The sequence below is a fragment of the Falco rusticolus genome, chromosome 8, assembly GCF_015220075.1.
Source record: "Falco rusticolus isolate bFalRus1 chromosome 8, bFalRus1.pri, whole genome shotgun sequence".
Taxonomy (NCBI): domain Eukaryota; kingdom Metazoa; phylum Chordata; class Aves; order Falconiformes; family Falconidae; genus Falco; species Falco rusticolus.
This window is the reverse complement of record NC_051194.1, coordinates 9,722,694-9,750,376: the sequence shown is the minus strand read 5'-3', so window position 1 is coordinate 9,750,376 and position 27,683 is coordinate 9,722,694. Positions and strand designations below refer to the sequence as shown.

Below are 27,683 nucleotides of genomic sequence, written 5' to 3'. Positions count from 1 at the left end.
TGAGAATAACTCTTAAATTTGCACACATCCCAGCATATTTCTGTAACTGTTAAGTAACTTTATAATTAATGCTTTTCTAAATGTAGAAACTCTACTCTGTTAATGTAATTAATGTACCTACTTGGATAAATGGATGCAGATTTCTGCGGCCTCCTGTACTGCTTTAACAGTGAGCATTTTCTGCCTGTGATGTGGCAGATGTATATTTATGTTGGTGCATAAACAACGGTTACACTGGTTTAAGTGGCATAATTCACAGCTTCAGCTGAAATGGTAAAATTTTATGTGATGACAGAACTTGAGAAACAAAACTTATTAAAGGGAAAATGTGTGTTACCTTTGAGGGTGGTTGTGGTGTTGTGTTACTGCTGATCTGTTCTGCTCGTGGAATGAGCTGGGACAGACTTGTGAGATTTTTATTCTTTTTCCTTCCTAATTCTACTGTTTTCTTTAAGGCTAACCAGGAATACGCTTTTGACAAAATGGGTATGTCAGGTGAGGGAGGGAATTTTGAATAGTACTGTGTTAGAAAACAAAAATGTTTCCATGAGCAATCGGTTGTGATGGGAAATTTTTAAAATGTAGCTGTGGTTGCACTCACTTAGGATCTGAAGTCTGAAGTTCTTCTTAAGATTGTTCTTTTTCCTATCCTGATTTGGAACAGGGAGATGTTTGAATTCATGGGGGATAATTTTCGAAACACATACAAGTGCCTTCCCAGTCCTGTTCTTAAGTCCATTTTTTGGCTGTGTACAACTTTGACCTATTGTCATCATCATTTATTTAAAGGTTTTAGACTTTTAATGTTGTGGGGTTTTTTTGTTTTTGTTTGTTTTTACACCAATCAGAATAATGTATTGTGAGAGCTCTTTACAGCATAATGAGCTTAGAGCAATGGACTTTGCTTGCCTGTATTACATTCTGTTGGAACTTGGCAGCAATTACAACCGAGGCTTTATTTAACACATCCGCATTTCTAGTGGAGTTAATTTTAAAGGGTTTCTTATTAGTATTGGATGCTTTGTCAGTCAGTGACAGAATATGCTGCAGAGTTGCAGTTGCTGCCTCTCATAGCCTATCCATTGCGATATAATGTGGTTTTCAAAGTTTGTTTTGCTTTTGTTTTAACAGGGTTTAGAATTTAGATTGTTTTCTTAGATAATATAATGCTGCACTCCTCAGTTCTGTTACACTCTCAAGTATTCCTGTATGAGTTCGGGAGGAAGACTTTTTCAGCTTTATTTGGATGTGCTGGACCTCTGGTAACTTGCAGAATTCCACAGACTTCTAATACTGAATTTGGAGTAATTAAGGAAAGTGAAAGCTCAAGTGAAAATTTCCTTCTTGTCCTACTGTTTAGTTGTTGTTAATGACTGGAAAAGGTTTAACAGTTATGAGCATCTCATTTTAAATCAGGTGCTTGTTGTCACTTTACAGAGATATTTTTATGACAAAGTGAAATCCTGTAAGTCAGTTTCCACCCACCCCTAAGTCCTGATCTGCCTGGAAAAGTAACCTAGCAAAAAAACAGCAGGTGGCTTAATTTCAGTGTTTTAATTGATTTTGTGAACTTGGCAAAACCAAAGATTTTTGAAAATTCCAGGACACTTAAAATGTTTTGACATGAATTATTTAAGCTGTATACCAAGCATGGGCTTGTATTTCACTATTTCGCAGCCCGGCAGAACTGTATACAATCTCTGTAGCTCCCAGCTTTTGTTCATATGATACCATATGTTTAAATTCCATCTTTTATTCACACTACGTGTTGAATGCCAGTGTTACATAGTAGCTGTCTGGGCAATACTTTTTATTGTTCATGCTAAATATTTGTAGTCTTCTGGCTGACCTTTTTGGGAAGCATTGTGAAACGCTGGTATTGTGTGGGATGCCTGACCTAGTGGGGAGGCGCTTCCTGTGCAAGGGGAAGGATGTGCTGTCTTTGGGGTTTGTAGAGCTGTTGCAAGAGCTCTGTAGAAAGTGCCTGCATTTACATAACTTGAAAAGTTAGACTGTGGGCTAGACAGTGACAAGCAGCAAGCCCGTGCCCTGTGGTTTACTGAGCCAAATTTCAGTTTTGATCTGTTATGACTTCTTGAGCTGAATTAATTTTATGTCATCGTGCCTTGACAAGTGTCAGTTTGGGTGTGTGTAGGAACAGCATATACTGTGGTAGCATCTTGGCCATAGCAACAGAAATAAAACTTCATATGAGGATTGTGTATGTCTGCGTGTCCATACAGGAGTGAAGATTTTGTAGCTTTTTATATGCTAGGATGTTTCATTTCGTGCTGTATTTCTATCTTGGCTTGGTAGTATAAAACTTGCACAACTGCAAAAACTTTCAAAACTTAACACAAGGACAGTATGAATGAAGTCCTGTTTAAAAAGTGCAGTTCCAAGTGCAGATTTTTCTTGTTTCTTTGGTCGGGATGCAGTTATTTCCAATTGTCCCCCTAATAATTGGGATTGGTAGCCTTTTCTTAAATCTGACCTCATCTGGGAATGGATTGTGCTGTAGGTGATTGGTTTTACTTGTTTGAATGGCTGCTTGTGGATAAAAGCTTGCTGGATCATTCCTACCTTGGCCTTAAATGCTTCAGCTGCACTTCCCTAACACAGTGTGTATAGTTGATGCTTCACAGATAACAGCCTGGAGTGGATTCTGTTCCTAGGATGGGCAGGTGGCACGTGGTTAAAGCAGCACATTTCCTTTAGGGCTGTCAGTGTCAGCTGAAGGCAGTGCTCTGACAGGATGTGGAAACTGATCCTTACGTTCTTTGAAATGGTCCTGTTGGTGACTCAATCTTGTTTGAGATGCTGTTGTGGACCAGCATTTTTTTGTTTTCTCTTTAAAAAAAACAAAAGCACTCTTCATTGTCTTACACCATCCATCTTCTCTGATTGCAAGCTCCAAAATTAAATTACCTTCTAATACTCTGGAGTGAAGATATGGTCTTTTGTTTGTATGATTCCTTGCAGTGAATTACCTTAAAATGAATAGAATAATTGCATTATTAGTCCTAATCTTGAAAACACATAGCCCTCAAATTTCATAAATATATAAATTTGTAGAGGTTACTGAATGCTGTAAATTATTTTTTTTAAACCTTAGATACTGGAAAACGTTATTTAAATTTGCACTGAAGAATTGAATCTAAAATGTTGTAAGAACTCTTTAGTTGGTGGTTATGTCATTTGAGAAGCATAGAAATAGTATTAAGCGAAGTGGAAGTAATCTGAATTTTGTTGGTGTTTGCCTTCTAAAGCTTATCGTGTTAATGTTTAGGTAGTACCTAGTATGTTGGGTCTTTCAGCTGTGGTTTTGGATGCTGAATTAGTGCACATAAAAATGAAGGTTTACTCGGTGCACAACCTTTGACAATTTTTGTGTCATTAACCACCCCACCCCCATTTTACAGTATCACTGTGGAAAAATTGCTAGCAAATTGACCTTTATATAGCAAAAATGGAAGCTGTCCTGTCTCGATTTGAATTTAATTCAGTTGATTCATTCAGTCATTTGTGGCCATACAGGAAGCCCCATTCATATGTTCACAGAGCCTAATAGCTGTTTGTACAGTGAGATTGATCTGATTACTCTTCTCTGTCTTTTGCTACTTACAGTTTGCTGCCAGTTCACAGAAAGGGAAGAGAATGGCTGCAAAGGAGAAGCTGGAGGCAGTATTAAATGTGGCCCTAAGGGTCCCAAGCATCATGCTGTTGGATGTCTTGTACAGATGGGATGTCAGCTCATTCTTCCAGCAGATCCAAAGAAGTAGCCTGCACAACAACCCTCTCTTCCAGTACAAGTACTTGGCCCTTAATATGCATTATGTGGGTAAGTGTACATGTATTCAAGAGAAAACGCTGCTGTAGTAAAGACTGTTTTACTTACTACAAGAATTTTAAGAATTCGGTAATAGCATGATAATACGTTCATTATGACAAATAGCACAATAATATATTCATTACTGTTCTGCTTAAGGGACTGTTTATGTTAACAGTAAAGAAATCCTGTCTAGAGTCTTCTACTGAACTTTGTTATTTAACCTTGATATTGTAAATAGAACAAACTTGGTGTTTGGAAACACGATTGATGCCCTGAGAGAACAGCACAGTGACTTTGGCTTGTGTCTGACTAATCGGAAAGCTGCTGTGAAATGCTGTGCAGGCAACAAGTATTGTAACTTATATCATTGGCATTAAACAAGAGACTAGGGAAAATATTGCCTAGTTTGGACTGACCACAGCACCAGAAGGTTAGCTTTTACTGCTGCATGAGTATGGCTCTTCAGTTTACAACTGTATGAACCATATATATGCTGTGAGTGGGTTAGAGCAGGTAGTAAGTCCTTGTGTTGCAGATAAATGGACAAAAAACCTCAGGGAGCTGAGGTTTGAACCTTGGCCTGCAAGTCTAGCTCTGAAATGCTAGATGTCTGGTTTTAGGTGATGAAAGGATTGATGTTCTGGGACCTGCTCTCCAGGTGGGTATGTGATTCATCTAGTGACTGCACATGGGGTTAATTAGGGATTGGATCCAGACTGTTGAGGTTGATGGCCAACGACAGTCTGCTTGAGTAGTGCCTAGCTTGAAGAGAAATGGCTAGCATATAATTATCCCACTCTGCAATGTTTCTTCCTTGTAGATGGCTTTGGGGATAAAGCTGTACTGCAGTCAGCTAAAGGAAACGCCCTTTAGTTAAGTAGTTAAGAGGACTGTGGTTTTTTGAAGTAGCATGCATGTCCAGGTTTTTAATCCTGACTGACTAGAGTGTTGCCTTGTGACTTTTCTTTTTTTAATCTGTCAAATGGCTATTGTCTGGAAATTATATACTGCCATTAAAAACACGTGCGGCTTTGTTCTGGCTCCGCTCTACTCATGCTGCGATATTAGTGTACTTTAGTGCAAAAAGCTGGTGTTGCAGTTCTGTGCCCTTTCCAGATGTTTGTGAGAGTACTTGTTTGTTGTTGGTGAATGTGACACAGGACCATGGTGGTATGTAAGTACAGCTGGCTTTCTCATGTACTTCTATGCACACAAGTACCTTTTAGGAATTAGTTTATTAGATCAGTTTCTAATACAGAACTAACAGTTGTGCACTAGAGTATCAAGATGTCAGTGGGTAATTTCCAGCTGTAACATAGCTCCTCTTTATAGTCATTTGATAACCCTGTCCTCACTTCAGTACGTTGAGATATACCAATATCTACAGAGGGTAGGTATTGTTACCGAAGTATTTTTCACCTGGATGCTACTTTAGTACCAAACCAGCGGATTCTGACTTTGTGTCGGTGTACAATCACTCAGTAGTTCTTATACATTTTACTTTCACAATATTGAGTGTCTACTTCTACTACTCCAACTGGTAGTTGCTGACCAAGAAGGACTTCTAAATCATCAAACAGGTTGCTTGTTTTAAAAGATTTTTCAGACACTTTTCAGTGACAAAACTTTGCTAGTACTTTCCAAATAAAGTTAGTTTGTTTCAGTTCTTTGGTGGTTTTTTTTGTTTTAAGCTGTGTCAGTGTGACGCTGGGCTAAGTCAATTCACGTGCAGTTTTATATAGATTTAATTGCATCAGTTTACAGTATAACTTTAATTAAAATGACATATCAAAAGATATGAACTGGATTAATAAGGAAAACAAAGTACTTTTCCACAAGTTTAAGAATTTAAGCTCCTTTTAAGATATGTTTTGATATTTGAAGATATGGGGGAAATTAACTGCCAGTGTATAATTTAAATAACAAGGTCCCATGGATATGTTTCAACATGCTAATCTGTTCTTTCTAGGAAAAAAGACCCTGTTTCACTGACAGGAAACACAGTATCAGCAAATGCTGTGGCAGCTTTGCAATATCAAACAATCACTGAATTTCTAATATAGGCAGTGTAAGATACCATATCATAGAAGTGCTTCTAGCAGCTTAGGAAATTGGGTACATCTATCTTGGGCATATGCTCAAGGAATGATTTGATTAGAGAGCCATAAAAACCAATGAACTCTACCCAATCTTGATATAGTGAATCTTGTCCTGGAACTAAGGATCCAAAGTTGAAAATTTGCTCAGAGCTGAGGGTTGCTAGGAATATCTTTTCTGTTTAAATGCACTCGTTTTCTTCCATCCATTTAACTTAGAAGTTTGAAAAGCCAATTGTTTTGATCGAGTGAAGTGATGTATGTTAGTGTGATTCACATTCCAGTTAGCAGTACTGGGAATACAATAAAAGCCTCTAGCATGCAATTTGTCCTTTGATACAGCTTTTCCCTTTCATATCTTTTCATGAAACAGCCCTTATCTGCTTTAGTGAAAGAAAATAATCAGTCCCGATAAGTGCTCAACCGCAAGTTCAACTGCATGAAATTTAACTAAATATGCATAAAGCAATGCAAACAGCTGAGATAAATTTATAGTTAGAATCAGTGAATGTAAACAGATCGATTTCATATAGGAAAAATGGCAAAGTAGTTTTGTTTATGAACTTTTATCTGTCAAATGGTACTGTGGTTACTCTTTTGGCAGGCATGAATGGCCTGCAGTAGTCTTCAACATGCACTTCAGCTTTTGTGTACAAAGCTTGTGTTATGTTGTTTTATTTCATAATACTGTTTTTCTGCATATGAATTGCCTTCTAGAATCGCCATTAAAACTGTTCTTCACTTCTGAAAACTTTTCTAGGTTTGTCAAGTGTGCTTAAAAAGACAAACATTAAAAAACTTAAGCAACAATTTGGGAATATCTCTGGCTAAAAAGTTTTTGTTCTGTGTGTAAACTCATTCTTGATGGTCACAGGATCACCTCAAGATTAAAACTTGATTGATTGCACACAGATGGAAGTACTTTTGGTACAACTTACAGAATACTTGCCAGATAATTTATTGAAAACTTAATTTAAAATTAGTAGAGCTGCTTGGGATGAAAAGAAGTACTTGATAATTTTGTTTGTTTGTTTTCCATATCTACTGGGTATGTACTTGCCTGTGAAAACAGGCAAGAAATGGTTAAAATGGCATTACAACCCAAATTCAGGTGCACATGCTAGCAATAGTTGACCAGTATTGAAAAATCCTGAATTATAAGCGTTATTTGCAAATGTGACCTATGAATGAAAGTGCATCCTGTAGTTCTTCTGAAGTGTTCAGGAGTATCCTGTCCATAACCACTACTGTACCAGGACACTTTTCCAAATACTCCAAGACATTCTATATTAAATACTAATTTTTTTGGTAATGCATTCAGACAGTCTGACTGAAGAGTAGCATGTGATAAAGTTGTGGCAGTGTGTTTTATTACTAGATGTCATTCTGACAGTTGATAGGCTGGCTGTAACCAGGTAGAAAGATCTGCGGGAAAGAAGCTTAGAAAGCAAACCAAGTTTTTTGGTCCACAACTGCTATAGGTATGATGTGGTTTCATTAAGACTTCATTAAAATAATTTTGTGTAAATTTAAAGTTGCCTCTCCTTTGGGAAAGATCTGTACTAACTAAAATGGCTTTTATCTCAAACCTCTATGTAGGGTAGACTAACACACTCTGCTACTGCTAGACTTTAGTGCTTTCTTCTGCACTGTAGAGTAGCTCTGAGAAGACAGTCACTGTTTTTCATTCTTTTAATGAAGAAGGTGGAAACAGTTAAAACCACCTAATTTCTTCCAATGAAGGGCAAAACAGTGCTATTTGTCCTAACTGGTAAGTACTCTGAGCTAGATGGGAAGTCACCAGCTTAACCTGTAATCGTACTCAGACTTGGAATTTAAGTCATTGTCATGCTAGAGGCACAAAACTGTACTAAATACGTAGTGGTTTTGTACCCAAGAATAAAAATAAGAGCAGTTTCCTATCTTAAAACTATATTCTTCTTTGTCATTACCAAAAAAGAAATTGCTGAGAAAAAGTAAGGATACTATTTAAATACTTGGAATAGGTGGAAGGTGTGTCATTTTTCACAACCCTGCTTGTAATCACAGTTTCCTGACATGTGTGGTTAATACTTGAGTTGCTTTGTCACATCACTTCCTAGGTGTGAACTGCTTGTTATGATTGCTGCCTTTATAAAGGGACTTGAGGGAGGAGAAAATTTCTGAACTTTCTGCCATCATGTGTTTGTGGATTGCTCCCTGTGTTGGTCTGCTCGCTTTTCTTTAAGCTCTTGTTTATTAATTAGAAGCTCTTTTATTGGATTGCTTTTCTGTGGTGCTGTTTCTGTTAAGAGGAAAGATACAGTACTCTGATACAAACACAATATGAAGGGCCACGTGAAGCTTCAGTGTAAGAAGAAACAAACTTCCCAAAATTGTGAGGATGTGTGACTAAGTGTGTAAATACAGTTAATGCATACAAAGATGGGCTGCTATTCAGATTTAGCATCTCTGGGTTTGCTGTCCCTTGTCTTCTGTCTCCCTCCTGCCAGCAGCATTTAGATAAATGAGTAGTAGGACTATTTTCTGAGCGTCGCTATTTTGAACTGTAGCTATTTTTAACCAAACGCAGTTTTATGACATGGACTTGGTCTTTATTTCTTTTAAAAAAATTACTTGCTAGGTCTTCATATTCTCTTCTTGGAGAAAATGGACTGTATGCTGCAGTTGGTAGACACAGAAGAGGGTGGGCACTATGCTGTGCTCAAAATGTAGTGTGCCCTTTTTTTGCTTCCCAACTCCAGAGGCTTATTCCTATACTGCTTAGTGTTGTAGGCTTTTACTAAGCAGTGTCCTCAGCATATGAGTCCTTTCTTCAGATAAACTTGTTATCTTTTTGGCAACCTACATCACTTTTTTTTTTTTTTTTTTTTAAAAAAAAAAGGCAATAGCAGCTTGCTTGAAAGGAGACACTTAAAATTTTGAGGTTCAATGGCCTGAATACCAGTCTCATGACAACATGGCAATTTGTGTTCATAATTTAGAATACATTTTGACTGTTTATTTTTACATTTCCACTTCTGTGTCCTTTTCCCGTATTCAAGTTCTCCATGGTTGTAATTAGTCCCAGAATTCTGATCATTAGATAACGCTGTGTTATAGAAACAGCCTATGATTCATATAACAGAACTAGAATCAAAAGTCCATTTTATTTGGTCAGACAATGCTGCAGATCTCTGTAAGAAACTCGGTTCTTGGATTTATTTATACTTAGTGCCCAATCTGTTACGCATTTCAAAATTCAAGAAACAGCTGTTGAAACTGATGGCAGTACCCCAGTAATGAGTGAATTCTTTTGTTGGTATTATTTTCACTGAGATGTGCAGATGTTGATAACAGGATTTCTGATCTCTATTTGTAGTTGCACTGTGTTGTGACTGGGTAAATACTAATTTCCTTGTGTACAAGTACATTTAGACATGTGCTTTCTCAAATTAGAACTAATTTTTTCAGTGTTTTCTGAAGGGCAAAATATTTGCCACATTAGTTCAAAGTACAGAATTTCTTCGAGTGAATAACACTGGTTAAGGCAGCTCTGGCTGAGTGGGAGGGTGAGGAAGAGGTGTGCCTTGGCATCACCATGCAAAAACATCACTCCTCAAAAATGCAGTACATCTTAAAGCCTACTGTGCTTACGCTGCCTTGAACAGGTATTCAGTTAGCAGTGGTGAGACAGGCTAGATGAAAGCTACTGGTAAGATGAAAGTGCTGGTAGTACTGGTGCCTTGGTAGCTGCTTGGGACTTGGGGTTTTGGCATTAGGTGCTCTCTGAATGGCTTGGCTTCTAGGTTTATTTCAGTGGAGTGAATTTTGCATGAGCCATGTGTTGGAGCCACATCTCATGCAGAAGAGATCATTCTGCATGGTGGCAGAGGTTCTGTGTGACACTGCCTTTTATAATGGCAGATGAAGAGTAAGGCTCGCTCAGAAGGATGGCTTAGCTGTCCCAATCAATTCAGAAGACCCCATTTGGCTGAGTTATCCTTCAAGGGATGCATAATATGCATTAGGTGTGTACAAGAGCTTATTGTTTCTCCTTTTATGTGACTTAAAAGAAGTGGCTGTTAGGGTTCCTTCTGGCCTTGAGCTAGCCAGCCTCTAGTGAAGAGGCCATAGAATCTTCTTGGTAACTTCTGCATTGTGTCTTTAACTGTCATGAGCTCTAAAGTGTATCTTTTAGAAATCCTTCAGTCTTGAAACGTATGTCTATGATTTAGGCATAGTTTATTAAATCTCTGTGTAAACTGTTGTGTAACCAGTGTGGGGATTGATTATTCTGAGAAGTAGACATATTGAAAATAAAAGTGCCAATTGTAGTTATAATACTTCTGCCATATCAAATGCAGTCTTTCAGAAGTCTGTGCTGTGTTATTTTCATGTTGTGGCCAGATAGTTGTCTGAATAAACTAAAATGAGGACAGTGAAGGGTTAGGCTGAAATGACTAACTCAGTAGTGCACTGATCCTTCATTGAATCAGGAGAGACAGGAGTTTCGATGGTATTCTATGGCTCACAACTTGCTACTTCACAACAAGTTGCTTTGCAAGTCATTGTAAGATGGGCCTTTTGCCCTCATAGAATATAGCCAAGTGGGAAGTTAGGGGCCCCCCAAATTAATTTCCTGGTAGAATCCAAGCAATTGTGCTATTACTTTCTGGCACTCCAAGATACGCTGTGGGTTTATTAAGAAATGTTACAAATTCTTTCATGTGTGAAGTTCTCATTTTTAGACTAAACCTGCAGGAAACTTGTGAGTAATTATGTGAAGTGGACACAAGGGATCTATAATCATGCAGATGAGCACTAGAATGTTTCATAAAGAGGATGAGTTGCAACTTTGATCATGTTCCAGAAGCCTCCCTTGTATGCAGTGTGTTGATAAAACTCAGACACTTGAGTGGCAAAGAGGTAATACAGGGTGAGAGAAACTGGGAAGCACCTTGGTGGTGCACAGCTAGAGATTGCTGAAAGGCAGTATGTGAGCTGCTGCTTACTGTAACAATGAGTATTGCACAGTGAGAGGTTTTCATCTAGCTGAATCAACAAGTTGTAAATGAAGTCATGAGCTAGTTAATACACGTGTTCTTGTCTAGCTTGGCTTTTCTACTTACTGTTTTCACAGTTTTATTTTCTCCAGTGGGGCCTAAATCTGTACCATCTTGCACGAGAGGCACTAGAAGTTCTCTGCTTCCTTGTGCTCCTGAATAGGTACTGACTTGGTGGGGTATCTCTGTGTTCCTAAGGTTGGCAGAATGTATCTTCTGTAGTGCTCTTTATAGCTGGAAGCCTAAAGGTGCAATTCTGTGTCTTGGTGTTCTGTCACTAGGCCACTAAGACTTTATTCAGGAAAGAGTTTATTCTTTCTTGTCTTTATCTGCTTTTTAAACATGCGTTAGAACAGCTTCTTTACTGGGGCAGGAATTGGGCTTCACTGAGCCTGTTGCTTACACTAAAACTTGTGAAATGTACTTGGTGAGTTAAAAGTGACAATAACCCCAGTCCCAAGAGTGAAAATAGCATGTAGATGTAAAGCTCAAAAAGCTTTGGATGGAAGTGGGCGTTAGTTACTGTTAACCCATGTCTAAAGGTTACCCAGCAAGATGACTGTTTCTCAAACTGTAAATCCATGGGCGTGGAGAATCTCTCCAAAGACATATATATGTTCTCAACATCGTGTTTTCTTCTGACAGAGGAGGTGCAAATGAAAACAGAATGTAATGATTTAGATGAGAAAGCTACTGTGAGAAATTTCATTTCATGCTGCTTTTTTTTTTTCCAAAGTAGAATCCTGTTTATTACATCGTTTGTATGGGCAAGAACAAAGGGAATAGAATATTACTGCTAGTATGTCTGAATGTGAGCTTGTCTTCCTTTTCTTCGGCAATGAGATGGTTTGGTAATGAATTATTTGCTTGCTTTTTTGTGGAGGGGAGAGGCACTGCTGATAAAAATGAGGTTGCTACCACTTTGGGAATAGGGCTTTTGCAGCAAAAATGCAAATATTGCAGTATGAAGTGTGTTGAAATCTCTCTCTTATCAAGTCACAAGAGGGAACTGTAAAGAGTGAAATGGAACTACTTCAAATGTCTCTCACTTTCCCCTTCTTCAAAATCTAACAATTAGACAAATGGCTGCTTCAAAGTGAACATTGAAATTCCGACCTAAACTCATGAGCAGTGCAGTTCATTGCTTAAGCTACTGCAGTAACCTTGGCTGTCTTGTGCTGTTTCCCTGTGCAGTGTTACAAGCATCCGTGCTGTTTGGAAGCCTTCTGTTTAAAAGGCACAGATATGACAGTAGTCTTCTTATGTTTTGATTTGTACTTAGACTTTTTTTTCCACTCCTTTAATGTCTCCTGATATATTTTAGTTAAAGTTGTGCTGATGTAGAAAAGGATGAACTTCAATCACTTCTAAAATATTCCTGTGCAACATGGCTGTGTTGGAGTGCAGTTACTGCCCTCGAAAATGTCTTCCTTTTACAGAAATTATCCTAGCACCGTTCAAGTACCTCATCATGTGGCCAGGGAGCAGACTTTCATGTGATAGAATAAGGTAGAGGAGATGGCAGAGCTTAAGTGCAGATACAGTAAACAGGTATTCTTAGACTATTTATAGAGTAATAGAGGAATAAAAGAATGCATAATAAACTCCATTTAGTTCTCCACCTGAAGCTGAGTCATGGGCTACAGTCAGAAGGAAGGGTTTAGAGAGATTCGACTCAAGTGCTAGAATGATACATGGTTGTGCCACGTGGGTTGTTCTGCAGAGAGTTGTCCTTAACTAAGCTATCAAGGGAAGGTGGTGAATACATCAGGGACGAGGTGTTAAAAGTGTCTGCAGATGGTGTGAGAGCTGCTGGAGCTCGCACATGATGCTGTGGTGTGGTGCAAACTAGTTAAATGAACTCACGGAGATACTGCTGAGGGGTTCCTGCTCTTATCATTTGTGTGTTTGGTAGAAGGAAAGTGGTGAACAGAGAAGATGAATTCTATAAAATACAGGTGTTTGCTAAGAAAACTGATGATGTAGAAAATCTGCTGTGTTGTATTAACCAGAAGCATGTTAATTCTCTATAAAGCCATTGCTAGCAGCTAACTGTGATAGTGCTGTGTTTCAGGCCCCTTTAAAAAGCTCGAAATAAAAATCACGGAATCATAGTATGGTTTGGGTTGGAAGGGATCTTTTAAAGGTGGTCCAGTCCAATCCCCCTGCAATCAGCAGGGACATTCAACTACATCAGGTTGCTCAGAGCCCTGTCTGTCCAGCCAGACCTTGAATGTTTCAGAGATGGGGCATCTACAACCTCTCTGGGCAGCCTGTGCCAGTGTTTCACCACCCTCATCATTAAAAAATTTCTTCCTTATATCTAGTCTGAATCTGTCCTCTTTTAGTTTAAAACCATTACCCCTTGTCCTATCATACTGGCCCTACTAAATGTCTGTCCCCATCTTTCTTACAAGCCCGCTTTAAGAACTGAAAGGCCTCAATGAGGTCTCCCTAAAGCCTTCGCTGCTTCAAGCTGAACAACCCCAGCTCTCTTAGCGTTTCCTCACAGGAGGGGTATTCCATCCCTCTGATCTTTTTTGTAAATAATCAAATGGATTCTGTACAGAAACTAGTGGTGGTGACTTGTGTGACACCTCATTTTAATCAAAGAAACTATCAATTGTTTTGGCTTTTGAAAAGGCACTTGCTCAGACAAATGTGCAACTTGTCACATCTACTTTATGAAACTACTTGAAAGATTATCTTTTATATTAAATACATAAATTGTATATTTTTAGAAAGGTAAGTAAATAGGCTTTGTCTGTCTGTCATCACTCCTGTCCTCTGTTGTCTCTGAATTGATCATTGCTTGGCATCCTGTTGGTCTGATGCCTTTTTTCAGAGCACGCTTTGAGTTACCTTCTTGAACATCGAACTGTTGGTGCGGGAGGATATTACAGAGGTGGCTTACTGAAGGTAGCAGATACTAAGTAGCTTTGAAATACTTCTGCATAAATACAGACTGTCAAATATTGGAACATACCCTGTTTCCAAGCTGTTTCATAGTAGCTGGTTGTCCCACTACAAGTGCTTAAACTAGAGTTACATTATTTTGTTAATTTATACTGTGAGCTTTTTAAAAATACTTATCTCAAGTTAAAAAGGCTGTGCCTAGTGTGGCTGAACAGATGGATGGAACTTTAAATGTAACCTGACTAGTATAGCTGTAAGTGTCAGGATAAGTTCTTCTACAGTGTTTTGTTCTTAGCTGCAGGGAAGTTGTTAGCTGTTGCTGGGTTTTTTCCTAAAAGGATTTCAGTGCCAGGCACTTAAACTGACCTTCAGAAAGAGCGTGAGTGCACTGTATTGTGATGGAGAGCTTGGAAATAAAGATTAGTAAGGGCACCATGTGCTGGGTTTTTGACCTGCAGTCTGTCTGGGAAAGGGGATGGATGTGTACCACCCAGTTGTGAAGTGGACTTCAAAGTACCGCTTTAAGAATCCTAATGAGAGCAGGTATGAAAAAAAGGATCACTATTCTACTTGTTGGAGAGGCTGCGAAGCAGCCACGCTGTGGTTTTGAAGAGTAAAGCTGTATCTGCATTGGGTCTGTTTCCACAGTCTTACTAAATGCTAACAAGAAGTGAAGGGGCTGCTGGTGTAAATGCCTGCAAATCCTGGGCTGTGCCAAGTCTTGTCCTCCATCTGCGCAACACTGATAGCTTGAATATGCTTTAATATTACTTGTCTAGAGAGCAGCCTGTGGCCCCCCCATCTCAAATTATGGGCATGCAAAGTGTCTTTAAATCATTAAGATACAATGGAAGAATTGTGTAATGCTAATCATCTGTGTCCTTTGCCTGAAGAAAAGGATTTTTTTTTTTTTTATATCAATTGACTGAGTTTGTTGTGTAGATAGGCTTTTTTCCCCCTGCTACACTGAAACTTGCTTTCATATGGAAGAAGAGGAAGACCTAGTAGGTCTGTTTTCTCTTTGTTGCATAGGCTATGTTAATTAAGTGTTGTTTAAAAAACAAGTCCGCTTCTTGGCATCTAGATGTAATCTTACAGAAGCTGGTAAGCTATCTCTGTTCCAGGGGGAGAAAAAAAAAGAAAAAGCGACAGGCAGCCTTTTTGTGTGCTTTTGTGTTTTCATGAGAGGAAAATGTAGGTACGTTAATTTTAAAACCAAATGAAAACAAAGGTGGTTGAAGAGATATGAATAATTTGAGTGTTAATTCACATTTTAAGAAATTCGGGGTTAGATAGTATCTTTTGAAATTTCAATTTCTGCTTTTTGTTACAGGTTACATCTTAAGTGTTGTTCTCCTAACTTTACCAAGGCAACACCTTGTTCAGCTTTACCTGTACTTCTTGACTGCACTGCTGCTTTATGCTGGGCACCAAATTTCCAGGTAAGAATAAATGGATGAATTTTGTTAGCTTGGTTTGGGAGTTAGAAAATTAACAGGTATTTTGTTAATATCTTACATAAATAGGATAGGCCTGGTTTTGTGGAGGCCTTTTTTCAATGCCAGACACCTAAACAGATCTGTTCTTGTTGCTGTTCTTTGTCTTGAAAGTTTATGGAATTAGATATGCAGTCAGGTAGTTCTGGTGTATTTTCATTTGACTTTGAAGGAATTTCAAGCTACTCTTCTGTGGAGTGTAATGTCCACTAATCTGAGAGGGCACTTACCACAAGACGGAGGCCTCTGGTGTAGCAATCTTGAGTTACTCAATGGCTTGATTAACATGCTTTCAACACTAGAGCATTTTACAAAGCTCATAGGAGGTTACTTTTAGTATCCTGGCACACAGGATGAGAAAGAAAATAGTGACGGTAGATGGCAAAAGTCAAGTAATAGTGGAGTTTATTCTTAAATTTATCTTTGTGCCATGTTTTTTGCGATGAAAACAGACGGGCATTTTGGATCTAAAACCGAGCACAGGAGTCTGGAGAGCACTTTGAGTTGGACAAGACAAAGTCAGCTATCTTTGGCTCCAGATAAATACGTTGAATGCCAATGTAAACTCTCATACTGACAAGATTTTTATTTCAACCCAAGAGAGTGCCATCACATTAATGGCTTTACATGGGAAGTTTTGAAAATACAGACTTGAGCCTGACTTATTTTAGTGCCTGCTGATGGGAAACATCTTAAAATGTGCTTTTGATTGATTGAAGTGGTGATACATTATTTCTGCATCAAAATTTTTGTTCCAGAGTGTTTGCTGGAGTATCTCTTACTTGGTATGTTGCAGTTCAGGGGAGTATTAATGAAGGTTTTGTGGCGACTGGAATGTCACTGTTGTGGTTGTGAGAGTTGCAGTTAATGATTTCCTGAACGGGCGAGGGTGCCGGAGAGGAGTTATGGCCTCTTATTGCCTGGGTAGGAAGGAAAGAGGGTTTTTTGTCATCCTCAGGAGAGTCCTGAGTTTTTATAGATACAGTTTGTGGGTGTTTCCTATAGGGCTGAAGGCTTACTTGTTAGAAAAAGCAACCTAAACGTTGTTTCAGAACTTGTGTTGAAATAAAAACAAAGCTAGTAACAAATACCCATCAGATACAGGGCTTTGGTCCAGAACATTTACAGCTAGGGATGTTTATGCCATTCTGGATCTTTAAATTTGTTAAAAGAAAGTGACGTAGTACAGATTTTTGTTGATACATTAAGGCGTAGCACTGTGTTTGATTTTAATAACTTTTATGGGTTTTTTTTCTATGTAATGTGTATTGTGACTTCTGTGTGAGGTTTGAGCCTTGACAGGCGTCATTGAAAGGTTAGATAACTGTTGCTTGGACTATTTGGCATATTCGTACTAAGCTTTCTCTATTTGATGCTTCTGGAGTGAGTTAATAAAGACTTTAATTAAATCTTGCATCAACTGGCACAAAAAAAATTATATTTAATTAAAAGATGTCTTGGATTCAAATAGTCCAGCAGTATTCCCTAGCTATTTTGCAAAGCAAATGTAGTTGCTAACGGTTTTCGGTGAGCTTACCCATTCCCCAGACATAAGACTGACTTGGTTTGGAAAGAAGCACTGCGCAAAGGGTTCTCAGCAGCAGCCTTTGTATAATGTGGGGAGTGACACTTGCATTAGCTTTTCAAAAGAATTTTTGAATTCCATTATTTTTGATATTGAAAATAAAGTGCAACACACAAATACAGTGTTAGTGGAGCTATTCCTTTTATTGCCAAAGCTATCCAATTCCAAGTGATGTTTCTATTTTCAGCAGACTGATCATACCAAGACAAACAGTAGTCACGTGTGAAGTGTCCTGAGTGGTTTTTGTTAATAATTCTGCTTAGAGCTGAAAACTTCCTGTGAATTACTTGCATGCACTACCAGTTGGGATGCTATTTAAGACAGATGAAGAGGTCTCATGTTGAGGCCAGTTTGGTTAATGCAAATTATAGAACAAGACCAGAATCAGCTGGCACTTGTGACTCTGCAGTGTCCTGGAAATCCTGAGCTGTTGAAAAGACTTCAGCTTTCAGTGCTTTTTTTCCACCCCAGAAATAGCTTGCGGTTCGGCTGCAAGTCTGGGAATAAGATCTGAATTCTATAGTTAAGCTCTGACTTCAGGCTTCCAGGTCTGAGTGACCTTGACAAGTCATCTAACTTCTTAAGGGTTTGTTTCCTTATCTTCAAGACTGAGAATTAGCTTAGTGTGTAAAGATTGATTAGCTGATGTTTGTGAACAGTTGCAGAGTCCAAGAAGATGGCTACATTTATATGTAGCATGTTAACTTGTCAATTTGGGTGGGGATACCACACTGTCCCTTTATGGAAAAAGGAGAAGTCTGCTTTAAAAAACAAAATCCTGCAGCTTCTGACAAGGAGAATGGATGCTGGTTTTATTTTATATGTAGCTGCACAAATGTCTTGCTTAAAGGGATCAAATTTCTTTCCCCTATTTCCAGCAATAAAATTTGGAGAAATAAATGAGGTAGTTATGCAGGAAAAGAAATGATGCAATTAAACACACTGTTAATGCTAAAAAAATTGAATCTACGTTATCTTATTTCATGTTTTGCAGTTTTGTTATGATTGTATTCCAAGTGTTGAGCCTCACAGAGCTTAGATGAAAAGACTCAGGAGGGGAGGAGGGCAAGAGACTGGATTGTTTCTTATGGATAATCTTAAAATACACTTAATTTTAAGGTGGTTTGTAGACATTTAAAGCCTATGAGAGTGTGTTTGATGTTGACGACGGAATTAATCCACCAAAGTAAATGTCAGCAATGTTGAGTCAATTAGGTCAGATAACCACTGTGCCTTATGTCAGTCAATTACAAAGCATATTTTTAATAACTGAAGACCTTTCTGCACTTTCAATAACAAAAAATGGTCATTTTTGAGCCCTGTATCTCTTTACCTGTTCAGAGTAATGTTAGTCACGGCTGTCTGAGTGTATGTTAACAGTCCAGTAGTTTGATTAAATGAGGCTGGGAGTGCATCTACAGAATGAAAAGCAGGCAGTGTCATCTGGGCTTTTTTTCTTAGATCCTAATTTTCTAAAGTAATAACGTAGTTTCAGTCGTTTCATTAACTAAGTAAATAATCATTTTAGCATTCTTGTTTTCTTACATTTCTGCAGTAAAGTGAACAGTTCTCAAATGTAAAAGCTGCAGCTTAATACAGCTTTAATTGATCAAAATTGAGTGCAGGCACTTGCTCTTCTCAACATCTTGTATGGCACTGCAGCTGTTCGAGGCCTCTTCTGATTGGCATCTGTGCCAAAAGATCCTTGTGTTTTGTACTGGTAATAAGAGAATCATTGCTTTGACTTTCCTTATTCAGATAGCATCTACAAATACTGTTTAAAAAATTTAGGAGATCTTAAAGCATTGCTTCTCTGAGCTGATAGGCCTAAAAATTAATGAGAATTACTTAAAAGAATTAAGCCAAGTACAGACCTCCATGCAGATGACTGAATCAGATAAAGAACAGCAAGAAACGTAGCTTAAAGGAATCTGGGCCATCTCCATGCGTGTTCCTGGTGTTGAGGAAGCAACTGTAAATGCAGCTTTATTGGTATGGCTTAGCTAAGTTGTGTAAGGTCATCTTCCTACAGTTGGTATCCTGTTTCCTAACAGATACAGAGGAAACTTGATGATGTCTTTACTGCTTTCATTCCAGTAGTTTAGAAATAGCCAATGTTTATGCCTTAAATGTGAGGATGGAGCATGATACTGCTAATACAAAAAGCCATCTTCAGCATGTTGCAAATGGTGTTAATTTTTTCTCCCTTTGTAACTCTGATGGCTTATCCTGTTTGTGTTGCTAACGCTTTCAGAAGGTGTTTTCTGAAGGTTCATATAAAAATAAATACCCAACTGTGTCCCAAAGATTACATCTGGATGGGTGTTGGGAGGTGGAAAAAACACTTGTGATTAGCTATACCTTGATAAAAAGGGGGAAAGTTCTATCTAGAATCAGTCATCTTGGGTACCTTTTCAATCCTCGTGTGTTTTTAATTGTAGGTTACAGTCTAAAGAACCCATTTCAACATACCTTGCATACACTATGACACTTGAAAAGCTGCAGTGAGTAGGCAGGGCTGTCAGCTATGAAGAACAGGCTTTGAAGTGTTTGTTTTAGTACTTTGAGATTTATGTCTTGAATTCCAGAGATTTTTTTTTGCAAATGAAATTGTGAATACCTTAGCTTGACTTAGCAAGCTAATACTAGAAGAAGCGTGTATTTCCACATTTCTGGGAAGAAGTGAATGTTTCCAGTAGTACTGAGTTGTATATTTTTCTGCGCTGAAATAAAAAGAGCAATCTTTGTATTGGTTGTGGATTCCAGTACTTTGACTGCATCTGTTCCAGCAAGTGTGGCTTGCCTCACTGATATAAATAAATACATAATAAATGAAGTTCCATGCCCCTTGAGCAAACAGACTCCGCTGGCTCCACATGGAGTCAGATGAAGTGTGTCTGTCTGGCATTCCCAGGATGTGATGCAGCTAGATGTGACTGGACAGTATCAGCCAGATAGGAGCCACAGGCTTTGTTGTGCTGCTGGTGCAGAGTTAGTAGTGTTACAGCGGGGTGGAGCAGCAGCCATCCTGGGAGTGCAGGCTGAAAGGTCACAGGGCAAGGCAGAAAAGGGGGCTGGGGATCTGGATGTAAGGGGTCACGAGTACAGCCTGCTGTCTCGTGGCAGGGAGTAGAGAAGCCACTGGAGAATTACTTTTGTGCTGTTCGGGATTGCCTTCTGGAAGTGCAAGACGCTTGCTCTTAGTGTGAAGGTCATGCTTGACTTCCATTGCTGTTGCATGTGTTAGCTTGCTTGAAGGCAGAGCTGATAGATGATCACCAACTGAAGAAAAATGCCCAGGCTCCTCAGGTTCTTACCTTTTTCTTTGGTTGCGTGAGCCCACCCTCCTCGCCAGCCTTTTCTGAGAGAAATTACAAACACCCTGTCAGGTTGTCAGACTATCTTACTGTGTCTGTCAATAGCAGTCTGTCGGTTTGAGGCTATCTGGTGGGTTCCCCAGGTTTTGCAGGATAGAACTAAACTTTTGAATCATATTGGATAAAAGGATTACTAAGCAACTCTGTTCTTGACTAGTCCATGAGTGTCGCTTTTCTTCTATACCTGTTTTTTAATTCAGTGCAAAGAAATTAAGTACAAAATACTATAAGCATTAAAGTCGGAGACCTCTCTGTCAAGCTTTCAATTTAGTTTTGTTGTTTTTTTTCCCGTGGAGCTGATGGGAAAAGAAATTATTATTAGGAAGAAGAATACTTAATAAGGATACTTAAAATTGGAATGGTGCTTAAGAGGCTTTGTCAATAAGCAGTTTCAGGCCACGCTCTGAAGAGCAGCTTGGATGTCCCAAAGGATTTTTACAGCTATGACAGTGAGTCTGGTTACAAATAATACTTACTCTCGCTTAAGTCATGCCTCAGATCCTTACATCAGTGAGGCTGCTGTAACAGTAGTGTTAATACTGCTTTTTGTAATGTAGTTAATTGACTGTGACATACACCGAAGTTACATACGTATGGAAATGAATAAATTGCTTCTTGTCTGATCGGATGGATCTTAATTATTTGTGGATTTGCTTTTTTAGGGATTATGTGAGGAGTGAATTGGAATCAGGGTATGAAGGGCCAATGTACTTGGAACCTCTCTCTATGAATCGTTTCATGACTGCTTTAGTAGGTAAGTGCTTTAAATATTTGTGATGCAGGAGAGACCTTTGCTTAATTCTCCTCATTGAAAACTGCACACGTTTTATCTCTTGGTTTCAAATCTCTCTTACCACCTTTAGTAGCTGCAGTTCTTATTAATATGAAGAGGCATGGGAGGCTAGGTGTATCCTGTCTGGCTTTTTATATGCCACTTTACCAATACTCCCATACTCGCAGCTTTGAATTATTTTCTAGGTCTGTTTGTCATTCTCTGCCCCTATGTTCTTCTCGCTCACAATCTGACTCAGGACTGGATTGTTTACAGTAATCTTTAGGTGGAAAGTACTGTAGAAATTTCAGTAATAACATGTATTTGTAGTGCTTTTGTCAATGAAAATATTGTACAAATATTTATTTTTCATTGGCCTTACAGATGAACACTATCATTCTCTTACCAAAAAACCCTGGTGAAATAGATTTGTGAGTGTGTGCATGGGACTACAGGCCACCCTTTTTTTTTTTTTTTTTTTTTCCTTTTAATTTTTTTAGTGGAGTCCCAGGGATATTTCTGATTAAAGACTTAAAGGGTTACAAGTCAAAGCTACATTTAAATTGTTTGATTAATGGCAGAGACAACTTCTATATCTAAAGATCCCAAATAAATCCTGAAGAATTGGACTTTCTAGACCGTTGCCTTACCCTTTGAACTTTGACTGGAAGAGAATAAATTCAGTGTTAAGGTTGCTACACCATACCATATGTTCTACTGAGAGGATATTGGAATATACGCACACTATGTGTGTATTAAAATTAAGCCTGAGACAAGCTTGGAAGAAGAGTCTTCCTTAATTCTTTTCACTAAGATCTATGGTTTTCATCAGATTATTGACAGATTTAGTCAGCCATGTACTGTTGGCAAAATTCAGCTGCTTTCTGTTTACTTGCAGCTGCTACTGGCAGATATAAATGAGTTTACTTCTTTACAATATGTTAGGTCTACCAGAATATATGCATCTCCAGTTTGCCTGGATCCTTACTTTGAAATATGGCATTTGTCTTTGCTTTTTATTTTGTTTTAATAGAAATAACATAGGTATTTTTCATGGGAAGGAAATCTTTAGGTATCATTTCTTCTGTCTTCTGAATTTCTAGATGTCTTGTCCAGTGACACCAAACTAAAGCCTTTAGCGTGTTTCTGTAACAAAATGTTTGTAATCAGTCCTTTGAATCTCTGTCGGGTGCAATGCAGGGTCCCATGATAAAGCAGAATCCCTCAGAGAGCTTCACAAAGCAGAAGGCAGACCTGGGCAGGAAGAGGTCAGGAGGCATTGTGTCATTCAGTAACACTTAAACAGAAACTAAACTAAGAGTCAAACCCATTATGCTTCATCCAGGTTTTAATATGAACTAAAAATAAGTGAGAAAAAGATAATACTGTTTCTATCCAGTACAGTTTTGGGTTGTAGCAGATGTCAGACTAAAGTGTCCCCTTCTTGTAATTCTTTTTTCGGAAGTAGGTGTCTGACTGTACTAGCAAATGTGTGTACATTAACATACTTAATATACCCATTATTTCCCCTGTTCTTTTAAGCAGCTTGGAAGTGTAATTTTAATCTTGATGGCAAGCAGTCGTCTTTGGGGAAGACCTGTGACAGTAGGCTGTGAGGCTTGAGAATGTTTTGTATAAATATGAAATACTTTCTCAAATTTCTTATATACAAGGGTATTTATCCAGTGCAGTCTGCCACATCTCAGGAGTGTACTGCACTGAACTGTGTCATCTTCACAGTAAAATGAATATACAGGTGCTTAGCTCTGTATTTTCCTTACGTGTTCTGCCAGAGTGTTGTGCTGCAGCACTGTTGCCAAAGGCACTGGGGCAGGTGCACGGGAGAATAAATGGTGCTACCTGATACAGCTCCGGTTCCTAAAAGTTCTGGTCAGAGTTCAGGGGATGATGTATGGTATGTCAGCTGGTTCACAAATGTGATCTTTGTTAATGCTTTTATTCATTAGTGCTATTTGAATGGCTCTTGTGGTCATTTCTTCCCCTTCATCTAATTCAGTCTGATGACTGTTGATTAGGGTTACTAATACATTCCTAAGTGCTGGGTGGAAGAAATAAATGTCTTTGAAGACTGCCCCTTGGATGAGCGTGTCACTTTGTGAGCATGTCAGCTGTGAGTGTTACAAAGCTGCATGGGTTTGGAAGTGATGGTACCGTGAAGACTTACTTGCTTTTTCTTAATGCACAATAATGGGATTGTATATTAACTTTCAGGTTGGTGTAGCCAGGGAATTTGTTAACATCAGCTTTTTAAAACTGGGAATGAAGTAAAGAAAGTAAAGACAGTTCCATACTCGGTGGCTTGAATGGTGGCTGTACTGCATGGGCTTTTCTTTGCACATTTTCCATTAGGTTACAAGTTGAGAGGCTTTTGGCTACCTGTCAGCAACATTTGATGTATTTGTAGAGGATTTGGGAAGGGAAAAGAATGGGCAGGGACTTAAGGCAATAGATTTCTTCCTTATTGCCTCATCCCTTAGCAGAGGAGCCTGATGTCCTGCAGGAGGATTCCAGCTGCCAGGTTCGTTAGCTGTTTTCAGTCCACAGCATTTAAGTTCAGAGTGCAAACATTCAGCTGGATTCGCTAGTCTTAGCAGATAGTGTTAAAATCTTTTAATGATTTGATATGAGGTACAAAATAATTTCTTCTGACTGGTCCTGCTGTGTTTTCTGTGAAGACTGACGGATAGTGTACAGCCCTGCTTGGAGATAAACTATGATTTCCTGCAGAGAGAGCTTTTTCTGTCCTGAGCTAAGGAGCTGCTACCCCCGTTTGAAATGGGAAGTACCAGTCACTAAAAGCTCCATTGGAGACATTTCCAGACCCTTCCTGAAGGAGTTGAGAATTGACAGGGTGCAGACTTCAGGAAGGAGACTGAGACCTCCAGAGAAAGTGCTTCGTGTTTTTCCTTGGGTGTACAGCTCTCCTTTCCATGACAAGTAGCCTTTGATCGGTGTTGAAATTAAAAAGGTGTGAGAGTCAGAGTTTAGCAGCATACTTGGCACATCATTGTTGGAGGAAAGCAAGTTTTGCTGTTGTGTGAGATGAGAGTTAAGTCAGAGGTCGTATTTTGTGATTGGAGAGCTCCAGAGTCATCCCAAAGAGCGCTGGATTAAGGCGATGTCGCAATATTTTATTTCAGCTGATGACACTTACTAAATCCTGAAGAACATATTGGATACTGGTATTTGTATCCCTTTTTGTGTGAAGCTGGGTTGCCTTAGTTACCATGAGTCGCAGAAATCCTCGCAAGCCGACTGTGCCAGGCTCCTGAATATTACAGCACAGCAGTGTGCTGGTGGTATCTTAAATAGGGTTGTAGCAACGTGTGTGTGGGCAGAGAACAACAAAGCAGAGGGAGAATGCTTCAGGGCTGGAGTCTGAACTTCTAAAAAGATTAGTGGAGTAACTTTCTCTGAGGCATTTAAGACCCAGTATGCTGTGATAGCGTCTTGCTATGAGAGCAAGGGTGCTTGTTCTGAAAAGACATCTGCTAATTCAAAAATATACCTAGCAACTTGACAGTAGAACTTAAACTTGAAAGAGGACAGTGTGAAGGAGGAAGAACTTTGTATGCTTAAGTAGTAGAGGTCAGAAATGGCTTTCAGCTCAGTTGCAGTTATTTTGAAAGCAAAAGTCCGTTCCTAGGTAGGGAAGCTAGGCAGAATGAAAGCAAAATCCTGGTATTGCTGTTTCTCCTCTTGCAGCTTCCTCTCCTTAGCCATCCAGGAGGGTTTACAAGATCAGTGAGCTTATGTGAACATACGGGGTTAGTACTGACCTAGAGGTGTTACCGGCCTTGATTTTGTTAGTCTGTGTTTTGCTAAGGCCGATTCCCGGTTTTGGGAAGGTTTGTGAAGTGCAAGCATTAGTGGAGCTAGCTCCTAAACAGACCATAAGAGCTTGGGTTTAGTACCAAGTATTGTGGCTTTCAGATGTAAGCTAATATAGATGGTGAACAAGGTTCTGCTTTTAAATAATACGCAATAAACTTTTTCCTTGCTGCAAAATGGTGAGTGAGAATTGTTCTTATCCAGGTAATGTGCATTTTGCCCCATTCCATTTCCTCTGAGATAAAGGGTACAACTTCCAGTGATTCTAATGGGAGCAGTTGTACTGGAGTGGTCTCCTCTAGAAATACCACCCTCCAGATCTCTGGGTCCATGGGAGAGATGTGCTTGTGTCCCTGCCAACTGTTAAAGATAATTTAGTTGTTAATTAACTGTCACTTGCAAGCTTCAGTGATAATTTTGAGCAGCTGCCTCAGGGCATTATGAAATTATTGAACTCTCAGCTTCTGACCTGGCTGTTCTCCTGTTGCTGTTCTTGGCCAGTAATTCCTCCTGACAGTGTAAATATTGTTGCTTTAAAAGCGATCTGGGACCTCTGATTACTTTTTTTGCATAGATGGGGATGAAGTAGCAGCATAGCTGGGCTTCAGAAAGGCTGCTGCTGTGTGTACGAATACTGATGGGATTTAAGTTGAGCTGGGGGCGCCAAGGAAAAGCGAGATGACTTGTTGGGTTAACCTCTACATGATTTATTCCTGGGATTTCATATTAATCTGAGTATGATTCTGCATGTGTTTGGGTTTACATCTCGCTAATCTCTAAAGTGAAAGCATGCACTTTGCGTAGTTTGAAAATGGGAACTTTTGTGACCCAGCAAAAGACATGGAGGAGCCTGGTTTCATAACAGATATGTCCTAGTTAGAACTGTCATAATATGCTGGATTGATAACTGTGTTGTGGAAAGATAAAGTTTTAAAATACATATTTTTTTTTTCCTGAAGGGGAGAATCAGCTTGATTATAAAATCCTGTGTCGCGTTTTCAGGTCAGCTGGTGGTATGTACGATCTGCTCCTGCGTCATGAAAACCAAACAGATCTGGCTGTTCTCTGCTCACATGCTCCCTCTGCTGGCGCGGCTTTGCCTGGTCCCTCTGGAAACGATTGTCGTCATCAACAAATTTGCCATGATATTCACTGGTTTGGAAGTTCTCTACTTTCTGGCATCGAATCTTCTGGTGCCCTATAACTTGGCAAAATCTGCATACAGAGAGCTTGTCCAGGTAAGACAGCAAACGTAAAAATTTTATTTTCCTTGGCCTGAGCCTTTTTTGCAGGAAAGAAATAAGAAAATACTTTGGTGGTAGTCTGTGCAGCTCTGTGTGTGTGTGTTCACTCGTGCTTTCTTAGCAAACTAAATTTATTTCTGTGTATAGCTTCTTCTTTCTTCAGTTTATGGTAGCTTACAATTTGTATGGGTGAGCAGTTAAGACATTAGCCTGAATTATGCTGCTGGCCAGCTGTGCACGTCCACTTAGCTTAGTCCTTCCCAAGTCCAGGGTAAAAGACAAAACTGTGGCAGAATGGAATGTATTTGCAGCCTCATTAACTGAGCAAGGTAATCCCCATGCATTAATTGTAGTTGCTGTTAATTTCAAGAAAAGCGTTTGGTATGAAGAGCATTTGTAATTATGGTAGTGTTAAATCGGGAGTAACACTAAAGGTGATTTTGATTGTTACTTGCAGACAGTGATTTGAAAGGTCTGTAGTGTTTTTTTAGAACAGCAGCATTGCTGAGACCTCTAACAAGAGTTAGCAGAAGCAGAGAAGAGTGATCTAACATGTATCCATTTTGTTAATGCTTTGACATCTGATAATATACTTGGTTGAAAAGACACTTTGTCAGTGGTACAGAAACATCACCTCATGTTTTTTGTGTAAAAATAAATGTATGTGTGTATGCATCTTTCTGTATATTTCAGTGTAAAAAGATGGATGCTTGCTTGACTTCTGACTGACCCGCAGTTTCAGCTCACCACTTGCTGGACTTGTTTTTTTTTTTTTTCAAATCAAGCCATTGGTTTTCTGCCTTCTGCTCTTCAGTCCAGTAGCAGTCTGAAAACTTGTTAAGCTCTTTCAAAGCAGTCTTTAAATCGTCTTTGCTGTCATATCTGTAATACGCAAACAAAAACTTGGCAGCAGTAGGTGTCTGGTGTGCCAAGGTCTCAGCTTGTCATGCTGATCATTACTGTCTGGTTATTTATTTTGTATGTAATTGGTCTGTGGAGCAGGATTATCCTTCTGTGTTTGTACAGCACCTAGCATGGTCTGATCTCATCTGTAACTAGCTTGTAAATTTGCTGGTTAAAAACTTATTCATGACCTAATGGGCAAAGCTTCAATATCCTTGTTTTCCAGTGACAATAGGAAAATTATACTTACAGTTTACTTGGAGTGGTAACATTTGGGGTAAAACAGTTACACATCTTTGCAGCTCGAAGACTGGCGACAGATTTGAACTAGCACTTCCATTTTCCTTGTGCGTAAATGGATGCAGAGTTTAGCTTCCTGAAGTCAGATTCAGATTGGATGTGGATTTAGTCATGTATCTATCTATAATTAGGCACTTATGTTTAAAACACTTCAGCATCTTATGGAAGTTTTAATTTGAAAATACATTCTGGGGTGAGGTGGTAAGTAGTGGTTTCTTGCTGGTTGTTGTTGCGGGGGTTGGTGTTTGTTTGTGAGAACTGTATT

At 39.0% G+C, this 27,683-nt stretch overlaps 1 protein-coding gene across 3 annotated transcripts in view; it reads left to right on the top strand.

Moving 5' to 3' along the window:
- RNF145 (ring finger protein 145) overlaps positions 1–27,683 on the top strand; it is a 52,495-nt gene that overhangs the window by 12,504 nt on the left and 12,308 nt on the right. For all 3 annotated transcript variants that reach the window (XM_037396676.1, XM_037396675.1, XM_037396674.1), the window contains 4 exons: positions 3,628–3,841; positions 15,223–15,331; positions 21,010–21,101; positions 25,974–26,209. In XM_037396676.1, the coding sequence (XP_037252573.1) occupies positions 3,658–3,841; positions 15,223–15,331; positions 21,010–21,101; positions 25,974–26,209 (621 nt within the window). In that variant the 5' untranslated portion in view covers positions 3,628–3,657. The remainder of the gene's footprint in view (positions 1–3,627; positions 3,842–15,222; positions 15,332–21,009; positions 21,102–25,973; positions 26,210–27,683) is intronic.